This window comes from Benincasa hispida, chromosome 8, assembly GCF_009727055.1.
Source record: "Benincasa hispida cultivar B227 chromosome 8, ASM972705v1, whole genome shotgun sequence".
Lineage (NCBI taxonomy): Eukaryota > Viridiplantae > Streptophyta > Magnoliopsida > Cucurbitales > Cucurbitaceae > Benincasa > Benincasa hispida.
This window is the reverse complement of record NC_052356.1, coordinates 30496807-30515871: the sequence shown is the minus strand read 5'-3', so window position 1 is coordinate 30515871 and position 19065 is coordinate 30496807. Positions and strand designations below refer to the sequence as shown.

Below are 19065 nucleotides of genomic sequence, written 5' to 3'. Positions count from 1 at the left end.
AATCAATTTCTCTTTTGGCACTTACTTGGAGCAAATTGTTTCCTCGGTTGTAATTATAGTTTGTCTTCCCTCGTTAACTAATGGTGTTTTTTTTTTTTTTTTGTAAATATTATCCGATAGGATTGTCTTTTATATTCTTTTCATCATATCAATGAATGATCTATGTTTCTTATAAACAAAGATATCATATATCGCACAAGTTTCTATATAGGTGGCAAAGCATGGCTTCACATTAATATAGCCTTATATGAGCTATTTGGAACAAATGCAATGCCATGATTTTTCATGACAAGGAAAGGCCCACCGAAGTTTTGGTTGATCTCATCCTTTGTTTAGCCTTTTATCGGCGTAAACATGGTTCCCCTTTTAGCAATGAGAGTTTGAAGACTCTTATATCTGATTGAGTGGAGGTTTTTTTTTGGTTTAAATTAAATTTAATATTTTTTTGGGCAAATATCACTTCATACCCTAGACTTTGGGGTTGTATCAATTACAACTCTCAAATAATAATTGTATCAATTTAAACCTTGAACTTTCGTAATTGTATCAATTTATGCCCTCCACCAAATTTCGTTTGACCAATATTGTGTAAGTTTGAATCAACTAAATAACTAAATTTTCATAAGCCAATCAATTTTGAACCTTCATTATGTTTACCTTTAAAAATCTCATCCATGTATTAATTCTCAAACGTGTGTAGACTTCTTCAAATGTCGGTTTTAGAAAATAGAAGATGAGAGTATGTATATACATGAACAATTCTCAAAAAAAGTCCTAAATAAGAGTCTAAATTGATCATTTATGAAAGTTTAGGGGCTTAATTGATACAATTATAAGTTTCACCTGAGGTTTTCTCAAACGGAGTGTAATGGAGGGCGTAAATTGATACACTACAAAAGTTCATGGTTTAAATTGATACACAATTATTAGTTCAATGTTTAAATTGATACAACTCCTAAAGTTTAGGGGCATAAAGTGATAATTCACTTTGTTATGGTCTGGTGTGTTTTGGTTTAGTTTATCTCTTAAATTCTCATGGGGCTCTCTAAGTTTTTGTGCTTCTTAACTTGTTGATTTTTTTGTCTTATTTGGCATGTATTATTCTTCATCTTCCGTTGGTTTTTCTCTTATATTTGTCTTGTATTTTGGAGCATTAGTTTAGTTTCATTATATCAATGAAATTTTGTTTCCTTTTAGAAAAATGATATGATATGTTTCCCCATTTTTTTTCCTCTATAGTTCCAGTGGATGACATATTTCCCTTTTGTAACATTAACATTCCATTCTATCAATGACATCATAACCTATAATAGAAGTACCTTGAAGGTAAACTGTAGATGCCCGGACTTAGAGGGTAGATAATTTGTCTCTGAGGTTTTGTGGACCTTTTTGTCCAATTTGTTTGTTTATGTTTTACTTTTTGTTTTTTTAGTGTGTTATTATTATTTTTATGAATGAAGACATTCATTCCCATACTTATGTAATTGTGAATGATTCTTATATGAACAATAATATTAACTTTTTGTGACAATTTAGAACACATTTCTGAAAACAGAGAAAAAATGTTTTCGAAAGCGCCTTCAAATCTGCACTGAACGAAAACTAGAATATAAAATTTTGTCAATTCATAGGTATTTGTGCTATATCTTGATATTTGCCTCTTGATCTTGTTGGCAGGAAATAGCTGCATAAGTTCAAGGGGATTATTTGATATAGTTACTTGCTGCTGTTCTAGACTGTTGGAAGATACACATGTCTGGACTTCTGCCGTTTGAGTCTGCACATCATAGAATATCTGATGGTGGTTCCTCAAAGAGTTCCCAAGAAAAGCAAGATGAAGCAGGTCGTTGGTATATGTCCAGAAAGGAAATTGAAGAAAATTCCCCATCAAGAAGAGATGGAATTGACTTGAAGAAGGAGACTTATTTACGGAAATCATACTGCACATTTTTGCAAGATCTGGGCATGAGGCTCAAAGTGTAAGAATTTGCTGTTTGATTTTACCTAAACATTATATACGTTGTATACAAAAAGTTTGTTGTGCAAGGGATTCATTTTACTTTACCTCTTGGTCACAATCCTCGTAGTTTGTCCTTTTGGGACCCTATTGTAGGTAAGATTAAAAAACATCTAGCTTCTTGGAAGAGGTGTTTTTTCTCTAAAGGAAGTAGGATCATTTTTATTTAGTCGTTCCTGAGTGGCTTTTATCCTTGGTTAGAATCCCTGTGTTGACTAGCAAGACATAGGAGACTTTTATTTCTTCACATATGCTTAAGGAAGTTCATTCATCTTTATGGAAGTTAATCTCTCAAACGCATTAATTTTTTTATTTGGGTGATGTTTACTGGTTTGTTGAATTAGTATGAGGTTCTACAAAGAAGCTTCCTACGTATTGCATATTCACATCAATTTTCCCACTTTGTATGTTAGATAGTGATGCTTTACAACATATTTTCTTTGATTGCCCTTACTTTAGTTAACATTGGTGGATATTTTTTCAATCTTTAATGCTTAATGGGTGTTCTCTAATTCATTTTACGGATAACATTCTTTATTTGATGGTTGGATCCTCTTCCTCCATGGTGCCAGTATCTAAGGCATTTTGGTCTAATGCAATGAAAGCTCTCCTGTGTGAGATTTGGCTTGAAAGGAATTCGAGTATTTTGATGACACGTCTCTTCCTTGGGCGATTGCTTTGGTTCGGCTCGCCTCAAAGCCTCTACATTGTGTTTTCTTTTTGAACTCTTTGCAAATTATTCTATTTAAGATATATGTCTTAATAGAAACGTTTATTTTTTTTGTTTCCCTTATAATTTTTGTTGTATTGCTTTTATGCTCCTTTTCATTCTCCCTTTGTAATTTTGAACATTAGCCACTTTTCGTGAAAAGTGGGGTTTGAAGAGGGGAATGGTTCTCATTTAGTGAGGTTAGGCATAGACAACTTAAGGGTCTAAAATTAGGCCTTGTTAGCAAAGCAATTATGATATTTTCCTAGCGAGCCATATTTTTTATCGCCTAGGGGCATCACAAGCATGGTCCCAGCCTAATGAGTAGTCTTCAAATAGGGATCTTGAAGGCACTTTTAAACGTGTGGGAAGAGATGGTTTCCGTTGTTTCTCTTCATTTGTCTGATGTGTGGTGAGTGATGGGAGAGATACCTATTTTGGGAAGCTAGGTAGCTGGGGAATCTTATGAAACAAGCCAAATTAGCTCATTTGTGCTTGTGATTTCTCAAGAAGTCAGATGCACCACTTTAGGCAAGGATTAAAAGGGAAAAGTTTTGAAACAAGCCAAAAATTGTCTGTGTATTACTTTTCCCTTTTCAAGGCCCCGGATGAGGCGTGTAAGTGTTTAGAGAGGTTAATGCGTGACTTCCTCGAGGAGGGGATTGATGAAGGGAAAGGCAAAGGCTCACATTTGATTAGATGGGAGATCATTGAGAGATCCGTGTGCTTTAGGGGCTTGGAAATTGGGAATCTTTGGATGTGTAACAAAACCCGTTAGCCAAGTGGCTGTGGTGCTTCACCTCTGAGCCTAACTCTTTGTGGCATAGGATCATCGTAAGTAAACATGGTCCCCATCCTTTTGATTGGCTGTCTAAAGGGATTAAAGGTACTCACGGGAACTTGTGGAAAGATATCTCGAAAGAGCTCCATTCTTTTGCTCATTTGGTATGTTGTGTGGTGGGGGAGGGGAGAGGAACTTATTTTTAGGAAGACCATTGGGTGGGGGAGAGACCTCTATGTGTTTCGTTCCCTTGTTTGTATCACTCGTCTTCTCTCAAAAACCATCTTAGTGTGGTCGGGGAGCTCTTGTTCCTTTTATTTTGGTTTGCGTCACCCCTGGCTTCTTTTCATTGCTCGAGAGCCACCCCTTTAGAGTGGGTAGAAGGGACGTGAGGGTTTGGAGTGCCAGTCCTTTGGATAATTTCTCTTGTAAATCTTCTTCCAGTGCTTGGTTGATCCTTCTCCTTCAGGCGAGTCAGTCTTTTCAGTGCTTTGGAGGATCAAGGTTTCTAGAAAGATGAGATTCTTTTCTTGATAGGTTCTTCACAGTCGTGCTAATACGTTAGATAGGCTTGTTAGGAAGCTGCTCTTGCTTGTAGGGCATTTTTGTTGTATTCTTTATCAGAAGGCAGAGGAAGATCTGGATAATATTCTTTGGCGTTGTGACTATGCGAGTGGTGTCTGAGACTCTTTTCTCTAGACGCTCAATATGTCGAGTGCTTATCAAAAACACGTCGGTGCTATAATCAAGGAGTTCTTCCTCAATACACCTTTTGGGGAGAAAGGTCGGTTTCTTTGGAGTGCTAGTGTTTGTGCGATATTATGGGTTTTGGGGGTGGGGGGAACAAAGTTTTTATGAGTGTGGAAAGGGATTATAGGGAGCTTTGGTCCTTGTTTGTTTTCATGTTCCCTTTGGACTTCAATTCGAAGACCTTTTGTAATTATTCTCAATGTTTTAAAAAGCCCTCTCGGGTGCGCATCTAGGCTCGACGCAGGTCTAGCGCCTTATGTCGGAGAGGCAAGGCTCACAAAATAAGGCGCACGCCTTTTACGAAGCCCCAAAACTTAAAGTCTTGGACCTTGGGGTTTTTTCATTATTTTTAAAAAGTTAGTAATAATCAAGGGTTTTCCTTCTTTATTAACTAAAAGAATCAAGTTTACTAAGCTTAAATACAAAATTTCTTGTGTTTGGGGTCTTTTTTTTTTCCTCCATATTTCCACTTCAACTATGCTTTCTTTTTTTAATGTAATATCTTTATGTATAGTATGCCTCAAAAAAAAAAAAAAAACCCCGTGCCTTGGGCATTTAAAAACACAAATTATTCTATAAGCATGATTTCGTATAGTTGGGACCCCTTCCTCTAAGGGGAGCCCTTTTTCTCTAGGCTTGGTTTTTTATATGTCCGTGTATCTTTTCATTTTTTCTCAATGAAAGCGGTTTATTTTTATAGGAAAAACATCAAGAGGGAAATATAAAATGAGGGAGATGATATATCCCTCTACACCAACATACTAAAAAAAAATCCCCAACTTGTGTAAATATGAGTTAGGCTATAATTACAAAAGAATTTAAAAGTAGGAGACCATGTAGAAGCAAAAAAGTAACTAAATCAAGAGGTTCCTATTTTATTCTTGACCACGAAAAATTATTGCATTTTTTTCAATCCAAGCCTCCAAAGAAGGGCAAAGAGACCCCATTGGACCGAAGCATTCTTGCCCGAGCATTAAACAATAGCTCATCTAAGGCATTGTTGCGTCAACACCATGACAAAGTGAACAAGTTGAACATCATTCCACAACCACCTTGACCAAAAGGGCAAAGAAAAAAAAAAAGGAAGAGATGCATTAGGGACCCCACATTTCTTTTACAAAAGACACACCAATTGGGGCAGAGCATAATTATGCAGAGATCTTTGGATTTTACAAGTATTTAGTCTTTCAAGAAAAGAGATTCATAAGAAAACCTTGACCTTTTGAGGACACGTAGCTTTCCATATAAGATCATATTTTTGTCTATTTGAGGCAAACTCTTTCATAGTAAGCTTGGGAGAGAAAACCCTAACCGAAAAGGAGCCATTGTTTTCCATTATGCACACGATAACATAATTCCTAAAAAAATCCCTATTTTTTTTTGGGAAGAATCAACGACATTCGTTGAGAAAAAAATGAAAGAATACGAGAGCATACAAAAACAACAAGCTCACCAAAACACCCCTTCTAAAGGAAGAGATTGCAGCTAAGGAGGATGTTACTTTGAGAATAATTACAAACAAACTTAGAGACTGAAGCTCAAAGCAACACATGAAATCTCACTAAGGACCAACCCTCACAAACCTCTAAACACTCTATTGCTCCTCTCCCCTCAAATATCCCATAACACTACACACACCCCAACAAACCACAAAAAACAGTGTCTCTGAAAGGCGGAAGGAGGAGGAACTCCCCTATCATCGCACGAACGTTCCTCAGGCCTGCAATCCGAACATCAAACTCCTATTGAAAGCAGCTCTACACAACCCTCGCATACTGGCAATCACAAAGGAGATGATCCAGATCTTCCTCCGCCTTCTGACAAAGAATACAGCAAAAAGGCCCCATTAGCAAGGTAATCTTCCTAACGCACCTATCTAAAGTGTTCACCTGACCAAGCAAAACTTGCCAAGTAAAGAATTTGATTTTCTTAGGAATCTGAATCCTCCAAACCACTCCAAAAACCGAGTCCCTAACACAATCCCTATTGTTAGGTCTAAAGGCTTGGAGCTTGGTCAAAAGAGAAACCCATTCATCAAACTTAGTGTGAGTAAGATTTCTTTTGAATCTTAAGTATCAAACACAAAGAGATTCAAATCAACAATGGCTAACTATTGAGTCTTTGGCAATCACAATTCTGAAAAGTCTAGGAAACTCTACATGAAGGGGCAAATCAACAAGTATACTTTCCAAAATTGGGATTCATCCCCACGACTAGTTTTGACTTTATACCACATCTCAGAAGGAAAGTTATTTTTCTTGATCTTGGTTCATGGGCCTAAACAACTGAGAACCCTTTGTAGAAGGCTACCAACTATTCTCATTCCATTTGTATTTAGAAGCTATCCTAGCAACCCTATCTATTGAAGATTCAAACTTGGGGAAATTCTTAGTCCATTTTGAAGGAAAGAATTCTTTGGTTGATCAGAGCAAATTTCTTCCTAATAAAAGTAGCTTTTTGGCAAGTGACTTTTCAAATACCCTAGATATTTTTCTTATGGTAGATGAAGAATTCTCAATGGAAATGTTTGACAGCAAAGCAACAAATGCAACTGAAGTTGAAGAGTTGCATACAGTCGTAAACAAGTCTTTTTCTAAAGAAATTACATTGGAAAAAGGAATTGGCGGCTTGGCTTCAGAAAAAACAATACATACCTCGGATATTGGAAGGGTTGCTATAGTTACAGCTGAAGCATTTACTCCCCCTATTCACCCTCTCTCTCTCTCTCTCTCGAGTTTATGAGGAAAGGACAGACATCATTAGACAAAGTAAAAGAGTCGGTTCACTCACCCTCTTCTTTTACCAAGGAATGCAATTTTCAAGAAGGAAATTCGAAGGACATACTAGTTCGGCAAACAATTGAAGCAGACTCAGAAATTGAACAGTCACATCCTCATTCAAGTCCAGCTCAAGCTCCTTCCTCGAAGTCACTTCACAAGTACCAAGCTTTCATTTGGAAGTGGAAGAATCAGACATCATTCATTCACCCTTAAAATTCGGTTATCAAAAGAGTAAATCCTCAGTTGATTCATTGCTAAATCACTCAACAAATCCGGATTTTTTGGGAAGATATTTATGTTCAATCTTTGGTTCCTCTAAGCAAAAGCCCCCTAAGAAGAAGACATTCTTCAACAGTAATCACTAGCTCAAATGTCAACATTCCAGGTTCAAAAGTCTCCTTTGTCCAAGGAACATTCTCCCAAGATTACAAGAAGCAAACAACCCATGTTTCAACCCAAGATTCAGATGATGAATCAATCGGTGAGACGAATATCTGTGTAAGTAGTGAAGAGCTCGATCAAGATTCTTTAGAAACAACAGTTGAAGAAGAAGTCTCACCTGATCATTTGGGGGAAGCTTAAAGAGCTCTCTTCCTTCAACAACATTCCCCCATAAGAGCTACACAAGTTTCTCCTTCTCGAATTCCCTTTCAATTTTCCTCTTTAATCGTTGCTTGTGGCCTTCATGTGCAGGAAAATTGCGCCCCTAAGGGAGGTGCCTCAAGCATGAAGATTATATCTTGGAACACCAGGGGTCTCAATGACAAATCCAAATAGACAATCTTGAACCACTTCATTTAAAATCAACATCCAGACTTAGTAATGATTCAAGAAACCAAATGTCTGGAGATTGATCAACAGTTAATAAAAGCGATTTGGAGCTCAAATGGAATAGGATTGACCTCGGTGGAAGCCTTTGGCAAATCTGGTGAGTTGCTACTCATGTGGGATGAAAGTAAAATCATTCCTTTGGAATTCCTCAAAGGAGGCTATTCACTTTCAATTAAATTCACAACTATTTGCAAGAATATCTGTTGGGTGACCAATGTCTATGGGGTTGCAGATTACAGAGAGTGAAGATTCCTTTGGCCAGAACTCATTTTCCTATCTTACTACTACATTGAACCGTGGTGTTTAGGGGGAGACTTCAACATCATTAGATGGGTTCACGAAAGGTTTCCTATTGGAAGAGCATATCCAAGACATGGATCAAGTTTGAATCGTTTGCAACTTTCAAATTGGGAAATGGAACCAACATTTATTTTTGGCTTGACCCGTGGTGCTCCAACATTGCTTTCAAAGAAAACTTCCCTCATCTCTACCGCGTTGCTACAATGCCTAAAGGCATAACATTAGTGAACATTGGAACCCAAAAATTTGCTCTTGGAATCTGTTATTTTGAAGGCCTCTAAAGGATGAGGAATTCTCAGAATTCCAGCAATTAATGGGCTGTCTAGAAGGCAAGCAAGGGTGTGGTAATTGAATTCGTCTGGAGGATTTTCAGTAAAATCCTTATCAAAGCACTTGAACTCATCTTCCCCTTTGGAAAAAGAGCTTTTTCAGGCCCTCTGGAAGTCCAGAAGCCCAAGAAAAATCAACATTCTGGTTTGGGCTTTAGTTTTTGGATCTTTTAATTGCTCTGAAGCAACACAAACTTCAATCTCATTATCTTTCACCCACCATCTGCCATTTATGCCTAGCAAGTAGTGAAGACTTACAACATGTGTTCTTTGATTGTCCTTATTCAAGAAAATGCTAGAGGAATCCCTTTTCATATTTCAATCTACATTGGGTCTTTGGACAGAACATTCATAGTAATGTTTCCATATTTTGATTGGACCGATCTTGTCTTCTAAGACATAAATGCTTTGGTCAAATGCAATTAAAGCTTTAATTTCAGAATTATGGTTTGAACGAAACCAAAGAGTATTCCACAACGAGGCTACTGAATGGTCAGACAGATTTGGATCAACCTGCCTATTAGCTTCCTCTTGGTACTCTCAATCCAAGTTTTTTGTTGCAACACAAACTTCAATCTCATTATCTTTCACCCACCATCTGCCATTTATGCCTAGCAAGTAGTGAAGACTTACATGTGTTCTTTGATTGTCCTTATTGAGGAAAATGCTGGAGGAATCTCTTTTCATATTTCAATCTACATTGGGTCTTTGGACAGAGCATTCACAGTAATGTTTCCCATATTTTGACTGGATCGATCTTGTCTTCTAAGACACAAATTCTTTGGTCAAATGCGGTTAAAGCTTTAATTTCAGAATTATGGTTTGAACGAAATCAAAGAGTATTCCACAACAAGCTACCAAATGGTCAGATAGATTTGGATCAGCCCGCCTATTGGCTTCCTCTTTGTGCTCTCAATCCAAGTTTTTTGCTGATTATTCTCTCCAGGATATTTGCCCCTCAACCAGAATGCTTTTATATCTTCTTTGTAACTATTAATAGTCTATAATTTTGTTTGATGAGGGTGATATGAGGGTGTCAATCTAGTTGAGATGTCCTGATCATTGAGCTCCGAATTATTATGATTATTATCCTGTTTCATTGTATTTTGAGCTTTGTGCTTTGAGCAATAGTCGCTTTTCATTATATTAATAAAAAGTTTGTTTCCGTTTCAAAAAAAAAGAAAAGCTATCACCACTTGCCCAAGAGCATCCTTTTCCGAAGGAAATCCCCACCTTCATTTAGATAAGAGAGCTCGATTTTAGTAGAAGCAAAAAAAAAAAAAAAAAAGGCCAAGTCTCAAAACACCTCCCTTCTTGATTGTGGAAAATTCTTGAGTTTTTTCTCAAACCAAAATTGCCAAGAAGCGCAAACACCCAATTAAACTAAAGGATCTTGGCTTGCACTTTGAAGGGCATACCACCAATAGGCTAAAGGAGGGCATCAAGGCAAACAACACTTAGATTTATATGAACTGAAGAGGTTTATCCAGTAAATAGCTCCAGAAGGACAAAAGAAGAACTTCACTCCTTTACAGAGAACACACCAACATGGGAAAGAACCATTTCTTGCAGGTTTCTTTCAATTCAATGAAAAATAAATTCAACCTTTCAAAAGAGAAGATCCACAAGAAAATCTTAAATTTTTTCGGACAGAGAGCTTGCCAAACTCATAGTAGATATTTATGGTCCAAAGCCACTTGATGTATAATTAGCTTTGACAACAAGGATTTAACAGAAAACAGCCCCCACTTTGTAGAGTTCACTCTTTAACATCTTTTCTGTCACTAGGTTTACATTAAAAAGCATCTAGGAGCGAGTAGCCCATTCTTCCACCTCCAAATCAGCAAGGTTTCTTCTGAATTTCAACTTCAATCATTAAAACTGACAACAGAATTGGTTAGCGAAAGAAACTTTGGATTTAGATTTTAGCAACCCTGTATAATCTGGGAAGAGCATGGAGTAGAGGCAAATCCATCAGCCATTTATCCTTCCAAAATCTCCTTTAATCTCCTTTGACTAAATTGATTTTGTACCAACCTTTTGACGACTTCATCCTCTTTATGAATTGGGACCAATGGCCCTTGAAGGTATGAGATTTCATTGAGGGCCACCAATCTTGCACATTCGATCAATATTTTGCAGCAATAACCTTCCTCCACGAAGCCTCCTCCACAAGAAAGCACCATCCTATTTAGCAAGGAGGGCTTGATTCTTAATAGCAAGATTTCCAATCCCCATGCCTCCTATAGATAAATGTATGCCATTTTCCCTTTCATAAGACTAACCACCCCTTCCTCTTTATTACCTTCCTAAAAGAAGTCCCTAATCAACTTCGATTAGATGATATTACCTGAAGTGACTCCTCTCGATATTGCTCTTCTTGAAATCTTTGGTTGGCTGATAGCTCTTATTACTCTTCCTTGTTTTATTACCTTTCTTCTATGATGCTATTTCTATAGTTCCTATCCTTTCCTTCTCTTAGGATTCCACTCCATGCAACTTCGATTTCAGATGACCTTAGATGAAATTACGATAGAGGAATTTGGGGGTTTGGTTAGTATTTATTGTCAAATCTTGAATTTCTTGGATTGCTCTGAATCCCATATTGAAGTTAAAAGAAATTCGTGCGGCTTTCACCCAGCTGAAATTGAAATTAAAGATCAGACTAATGGTAATTTTCATATTAGATTTGGTGATATTTCTCTGTTAGATTCTCCAGTTATCCCTCAAGGTGAGTTATTTTTCAAAGAATTTTCAAACTCTATGGATATTGAAAGATTAATTGAAGTTAAGCAAGATGAAGAAGTGTTTGAGGTAACTGATTTTGTTGAAGATTGTGTTCCCATTAAGTTAGTCAAGCTGAATGAGGCATTTTAGCTTCCTAAAGGGAATTATTTTTTCCCTTTGGAACTTGAAGTCTGTGTTAGCACTTTAGAGTCTAAGGATTTAAAGAACGATAAAGAGGATAAGATGATGAAAGATTTCCCTTGCCAGGTGAAGAGGAGTTATGTTGAGAAAATGAAAATCCAGCCTTCCCTTTCATGCATGAGGTTTATATTTTGATAACAATTCATGGGCTGAACAAGGAGTGTATTGAGTTGCATTCTGGTTCCAGTTTGCTTGTCCTGGTGGTGGTAAGTAATGGAAATGTTCACGCTTTTCTCCCTCTAAAACAGTTTATCCTCTTTTTTTTTTTCTTTTACATGTGGAGAAACAGCACTATATGCAAAGGAACATTTAAAGGTTAATTCAAATGTCATTGAGGAGTCTTGTGGACGTCTCTTTATAGCAGATTCTTAGTCGATAGACAAAGCACTCCCATTGCCTCCTGGTATGAATTTAGTCATTACTATTTCAGGATCAAATATTCCTTTTGTTAAAGGAGTTTCTAGCTGAGGACAATCAGTCTATTAATGATTCAAATGGAGAATCAGTGGTTAGTGAAAGTAGTGAGGATATAAGACTCCCAAGCACAATTAGTAGATGTTGTTGATATTTTAGAGGTCTACTTCACAGACGGTTTTGATACATTATTTCAGAATGGTGAAAATGTTCAAGCAGATAAGTCTCCCATTATTCCTGCTAATTCTCTTTGATTGAGAAATGTGGTTTACAGTTAAAATCAATACCACCCACTTTGTTCTTCAGTTAAAGTATAGTTGAGTGGTTTTATCTAGGGCTGGAACTAGTGTGGAATTCTTGTGATCTTGAGACTAAGGCTTACCGTTTTGCTTTAAAGAAGTGTTTCTTTCTAGCAATTTGCAAGCTTGGCAGCAATAGTGGAATAGTAGTTGGTTTCTTTGATTTTTGAAGTTTTGGTTTCCTTGTTTCTTCAAGATATCTTGATTCTATTCAGTTATGGAATGATGCTTACAATTTTGGTCTATAAGGATTATTTTCCTTGGTTGCTCGTTGGTCTTTTGTTGGCATTGGATTTAAAGGTTTTGTGATCTATAGCACAAGGCTACTTTTCACGTGCTGGTTTGTTAGGTTTTTAAGAGTTTGTTTATTTGGAGTTTTCTTTTCATTGAATCATGTTTCTCTTTTCTCTCAAAGGTTTTTGTATCTGTGAGCAATAGGCTCTTTTCATTTTTTCAATGAAAAGTTTTGTTTTCGTTTCAAAGGAAAAAAAAGGAAAGTTAATAAGGTTCTGTCATAATATCATGAACAATCATCTTATATATGGGTTGGTTTTAACTAGTATCTCTCTAAAATCATATGTAATGAATGCAGGCCCCAAGTAACGATAGCCACAGCTATAATATTCTGTCATCGATTCTTTCTTCGGCAGTCCCATGCAAAGAATGACAGAAGGGTATGTTTCTTGTTTAGATTAATTATAACCAAGTTATGCACCTGGTAGTTTTTTTCATGGTGTCAATCAGAGATTGTTATAATTCTTGCTTATGTAGGGGCGGCATATCAATTTAGGTCCTTGCTAGTACAATAATAGATTGGTTATTGTACTAACTCGTAACATAGGGCATTTGGATGTCTTAGCATTGAAAAGAGTGATTGATATGGAGTCATGAAATGTAAACGATTCTGAATCGGGCTTTAAAATGTATTATACGAATGCTTTGTTGAATTTGTTGAAAACTATGCATCTATGTTTAGTACAAGTCTTTCCTCGTGGCTTCTGTTGGCAGTCTCATGCATAACTAATTAATTAATTATGTATTTTTTCTTTTCTGTTGGTTCCATTCTCAAGATTAATTAATTAATTAATAGTTTTTTAACCGATAAGAAATGAACTTTTCATTATCAAAGAGGATTTCAAATGAGGGAGAGATGAGATATCCCTGCACACCAAAGGCTAAAAACGATGGTCATATTTGTAGCAATTTGAGATAAAACTATTATATAATTAAAGTACTAGACTAAATAGAGGCAAAAAGAATAACAAGATCCCAAAATACCTCCCTGGTTGACTCATGGGTATTGGAAGTTGTATGCTATAGGTTCAACTCCCGACATGTAATATTCTCAAAAGAAAAAAAAGGTGTCCACTCACTACTATTTGTTGAGTTGAAATATTTTTCAGAAAGGATCTTTTGCCCTTGTGTAGTTGTTATGGTTTACCATGGTTTAGCTGTTCATTCATAAATAGTTTTATCACGTACACTGCATATGATTCAATCATTTAGTTCGTGAGTGTTCTTTATTGAATATGTTAGCCAATATTTACAGCTAATGTGTAGAAGGTAATAGCATGAAAAATGGTATATGTTAATGAGGAAAGGATGGAGAGCTATTGAGTGATTATCAGGATATTTAGACTTATGTTATTAGTATGATATGCAGACCATTGCAACTGTCTGTATGTTCCTTGCTGGGAAGGTTGAAGAGACGCCTCGCCCACTAAAGGATGTGATCATTGTTTCCTATGAAATTATTCACATGAAAAATCCTGCTGCAGCCCAGAGGATCAAACAGAAGGTTGTCTCTTACTGATGCTGTTTAAAACCTGTTAATTTGCTTGCTTACTAAGTGGTAATTGCCTATGAAGTAGTTGGTCTTCCTAATGTCAGCGTTCTCTCTCTCTCTCATGTATGCGCACACTTCATTTGTGAATTATGATTGCACTAAATCTTATAGTTTCACTTTGTTAGGAACCAAGGTAGTATGGGATGCCTTTGTTCCACATTGGTTGGGATGATCAATGTGGTACTTAAGTGGCTTGGTTCTCCTACCCCAATAGCTAGCTTTTGGGGTGTGGTTCTCCAAGGTGTTTGAGTACCTAACAATGGTATCAGAGCCGGTTGTCGACGTTCCGGAGTGGAACCGGCGGAGGTCTCTGACCGTGTGTGGCCGAGTGAAGTACCGCCGGAGTAGCCGCCGGGACATCGGCTTTCCGGGGATGGGGTATTGTTAGGAACCAAGGTAGTATGGGATGCCTATGTCCCACGTTGGTTAGAATGGGATGATCAATGTGGTACTTAAGTGCCTTTGCTCTCCCACCCCAATAGCTAGCTTTTACCTATGAAGTAGTTGGTCTTCCTAATGTCTGCGTTCTCTCTCTCTCTCTCTCTCTCATGTATGCGCACACTTCATTTGTGAATTATGCCCACACTTCATTTGTGAATTATGATTGCACTAAATCTTATAGTTTCACTTCTTTCTAATCTCTCTTTAAATCATGTAGGAAGTTTATGAGCAACAGAAGGAGTTAATTTTACTTGGTGAGAGAGTTGTGCTCGCGACCTTAGCATTTGACCTGAATATTCATCACCCTTACAAGCCACTTGTTGAGGCAATAAAAAAATTTAAGGTTGCCCAGAACGCACTAGCTCAAGTTGCATGGAATTTTGTCAATGATGGGTAAGATCAAGAAGCTATTTGTCTGTTCTGAATCTTGTAGTTCCTACTCGATAGCCTCTTCTCTCTATTCGCTCTTCCAAAACTTGTAAAAAGACTGACACTAGTTCTTTGAGCAGGTTGAGGACGTCACTCTGTCTGCAGTTTAAGCCCCATCACATTGCAGCAGGTGCTATTTTTCTTGCTGCCAAGTTTCTTAAAGTGAAGCTTCCATCGGATGGGGAGAAGGTTTGGTGGCAAGAATTTGATGTGACCCCTCGCCAATTGGAGGGTTGGTGCCCCTTCATTTTGTCAATTGAGATAATCTCTGACCAAAATTGACAGCCTTTGCTGTTTGTGGCTCTGATATTTGTAATTCTCGTCCCTTTAGAATTGTCAAAAAACCAACCTGAACCAGATGATTTTTGATATTCACAATTCATTCCTTTGATTGCTGTGAAGAATGATGAAGAACGTGATATACTATCATCTGATTTTAGTCCTAGATTTTCAGGATTTGAGTGTTAACTATGATAATATAGCTGTTTCAGACTGAGATGTTTTGTTGAAGTCTTTGAGTTGAGCAACTGGGATTTCTAATTAATTGTTTTTTTTATTTTTTCTTTTTCTTTTTTTGTTTTTTTTTTTGCAGAGGTTAGCAATCAAATGCTAGAACTGTACGAGCAAAATCGTGTGCCAGCAGCTCAGGGAAGTGAAGTAGATGGAAGTACTGGTGGGGGTCCGAGTCATCCTAATGCAGCAAAAGCTACTGCTGCAACTGAGGAACAGACCTCAAAGCAAATGTCATCTTGTTCGGCACCTGAGCATTCATATGCAGACAATCATGGGGTACCTCAAAGAGCTGTCCAGAATCTTGGTAAGAACAATGGGACTGCTACGGAGGGTGGTAGTACCATTACTGGTCATAAGGTGGACCCAGATTTAACAGATAGTCATCATACTGATGAAGTGCCCTACAAGGATAATAGCAAAGATAATTCAGATAGATCAAGGTCTGTAGTGGAGCACGTTGGTGAAGAGAAAGAAAGGAACCATAGTAAAAGTGAGACTGCAGAAGCAGGAGAATGGAGGGACGATGGTGTATCTCACAAGTCTAGCAGTATAGTTTCTCGAAATGTTGAGGTTCGGGAAGGTCCAGTTGGGCAGTCGCCCAAAGAAGCTATCAAAATGATTGATAGAGACAAAGTCAAGGCAGCACTTGAGAAAAGAAGAAAATCACGTGGAGAGATGTCCAGGAAGAAAGATGTGATGGATGAAGACGATCTCATTGAGAGAGAGCTGGAAGATGGTATAGAATTAGCGGCAGAGGATGAGAAAAACAGGCGGGAGAAGGGGCAAAGCTGGTCTAAGGTTGACAATCAAGATGATGGAAAGGTTCGTGACGAATCTTTAAGTGCACATCATGCAGGGTCCAAGAACCACAATTCATGGGGGGCCAGAGCAGAGAGTGTAGTTGAAGAAGGGGAGATGCTAGATGATGCTTCCCCAGGTTTGAATAGCCGCAAGAGAAAAGCTGGAAGGTCCCCTGATTGGCATTCCGAGGGAAAGAAGTGGAACGATTCTATGTCTAATAACCATCATCATGCTTTGGAAGATGGAAACCGCAAGAATCGATCTGTTTATGCAGATAGGGAGCTCAAAAGACATGCTCATGAGAATCACTTATAAGTTAATGTCAAGTATCTAGTTCTATGTTATATTGTAGCATAGGCATGTATGACCTGGGTAGTCCAAGTACTGGACAGATCATTGCAGTGAGGAGTATATCCCGATGCCTTTGAGCAATGCGTCATAAAATTATAGGAATTATGGATAAATGCTTCACCACCTGCCAGTCCCGGGAACTTAAATCTTTACCACTTGAAGGTGATCACGAAGCTGATTTGCTTGGCCAGGATGAAACAAAATTGAGCACAGATATAAGCTTGCTTCTGCCATTTTTCATGCAAGGAAGCCACGAGGACTGTTCTTTGGTCGTAATTAATATTATGTTTCTGCTATACTCTAGGATCGTTATATTATGCTTTTAATTTGCCAGTTTAATTGTAATTTGGTTTACAGTCTTCGTTTTTAATATAGTTCAACATGTAATTTTGGTCTAGGATTCAATTGTATCTCACTCAGTCAGTTGAGCTTTTAGCCAGTATATTGCCTAAAGTCTAAGGAAAAAAAGGAAAAAGAAAAAAGAAAAAGAAAAAAGGAAAGGAAAAATTTGTAATGCATGTTGGCAATTGCCTTTTTTGTGAGCTTTGGTGATGGTAACTGTGTAAACTCAACAGGCAAGTTTTGTGTTCTAAAATGTATTAGAATGGTTGTCCATATAACAAGGTAAATTTGATGAGTTCTATGCTTATATAGATTCATACGAGCTAACATGGATGATACCTAAAAGGTACTCTGACATGCTGCTTTGTTGTGCTATTTTGGGTTTATTGACGTTGGTCTTTCTGCATTCTCCTTGGTTTCGGTGACATCCTTGTGATTTAGGAACTTCAGTACAACTTTTATTGTTTTGTTTTTCAAACATTGATTGATAGTTCTGTATATTTTCATGTTCCAATTTAATACTCATGTATGATAATACTCAATTTACTCTAAATTGAAGCTATTAAAGTTGTGGGCTGGAATATAACATATAAGGACTAAAATAATATCTTTATCTTGTTTTGAATTCGAATACAAGTTTTTATAGAAAAAAAATCTCAAACCTCTCTCAAGTATGATTACACCTGCATTTTTTTTTGGGCACTTGTTGAAGGCTTCTTGAATAGTCTGGTAAAGGAAGAAAGTGAAAGTAGGGTGACTTGAAATTTGGGAAAAAACTAAATTTTGATTCGAAGTTTGGAAAAAGAATTAAATTTTGTCCCACTTTTTGAAATGGAGGGGTTTTGTTTTGTTGATGTCTCATTTGGGTGAAATCACCAAAACAGAACCTCTCACATGTAGATTGAGCCTTTTGTGCTTTCTTTCCTTTCTATCTAATGTAGATCGGTCATGCTCTTGCTCTCACGCTCTTTCTTTAGAACACAAAATTGTTGAAATCAAAACCCATGAGGAAGCAAACCTATCTAGAAGAAGACACAAACCCACGAAGAAGAAAATCCCTGAAGTATATGAGGGAGAGGAAGGAAGAAAAAAAAGGAGAGAAAATCGAAGGTGAGGGAGATTAGAAGATTGACAAGGAAGATGAAGGAAGAAGAAAAAGAAAAAGAAAAAATAAAATCAAGAAGAGGAAGGTAGAAGGAAAAAGAAATTAATGGTAAAGTTATAAATTTGGTTGATGATCATGTAAGCAAGAGAACAAAATTCTCAAGTTTAAAAAATTGGGGCAAAAACTATTTTGGACTTTTGGATTGGGTCTTTTATTCAATTATCTCGTGAAAATAGTGCTTGAAATATAATTGTAGAAATAGGTAGGGTGCAAGATAGGTATAAAAATATTTCAACAAATTGACTAACTGGTCAGATCGATTTCGGTTGGTCGATTTATCATTCAAACATTAGCCAATTGCCTGAAAGCATTAAGAACAAACATGCTCAAGTAATATATGCATTAAACAATCCAAGAAACAACCCAAACAGTTTTAACAATCCAAAAGCTAAATCAAAATCCTAAGACTTACGAACTCAGCAACTCATGGTATGATACAAATATTGACAGTTCATAACGTATTCCAAAATACAGAGAAAAAGAAGACTAAATAGGAAAAGAAAAGCAAGTCGGGCCTTGACTCACGTTCCAACCCTTCAACGATCTCCTCTATCGTCCAATACTCTGAAAGCTCTTAGTTGTTGTCTCAATCCAAAGTTCGGCTTCCATATGTCCCCATGGAGGACCTAATCAAAATCCCCTAATCCGTAGATGAAACGCAAAATAATATTTATCGATGGCGTCACGACGCTGATGCCCAAATGTCCCTACACTGTAGAGTGCCCTACAACATTGCGACACTCTAAAGTAGTGCCACGACACTATTTTGTTTTTCCCTCTCTAGTTGTAGTACTGAGCTAGGTGCCTTTCTTTTATCCACATTCATCTCTCAACAAACCCTAGGTCAAACTTTGTATTAGGTCGGTATTTATGTTGTCAATAAACCCTTGACCTAAACAAATAATATTTGTAATTCATGGAACCTACTTCTTGTACTAACTAGTAGTATAAGTGGCGAGTCTGGGGTTGAACCTCAGGGTACCTATTGACCAATTAAATCAAATAACGAATTCCTTGGAGAGGGGAGGGTTTTGTTTGT

General features: G+C 37.2%; 1 protein-coding gene across 2 annotated transcripts in view; it reads left to right on the top strand.

Annotated features, from left to right (window-relative positions):
* The window catches only part of LOC120082879 (cyclin-T1-4-like), a 20295-nt gene extending 3139 nt beyond the window's left edge, over positions 1-17156 (top strand). Inside the window, exons 3-8 of one of the 2 annotated variants that reach the window (XM_039038244.1) lie at positions 1678-1979; positions 12731-12812; positions 13802-13936; positions 14643-14818; positions 14935-15086; positions 15447-17156. In XM_039038244.1, coding sequence (XP_038894172.1) covers positions 1753-1979; positions 12731-12812; positions 13802-13936; positions 14643-14818; positions 14935-15086; positions 15447-16483 — 1809 coding nt within the window. In that variant the 5' untranslated portion in view covers positions 1678-1752 and the 3' untranslated portion in view covers positions 16484-17156. Of the gene's footprint in view, positions 1-1677; positions 1980-12730; positions 12813-13801; positions 13937-14642; positions 14819-14934; positions 15167-15446 lie in introns of both variants that reach the window. The other variant, XM_039038245.1, reaches the window with a different exon arrangement.
* The last annotated feature ends 1909 nt before the right edge of the window (positions 17157-19065 follow it).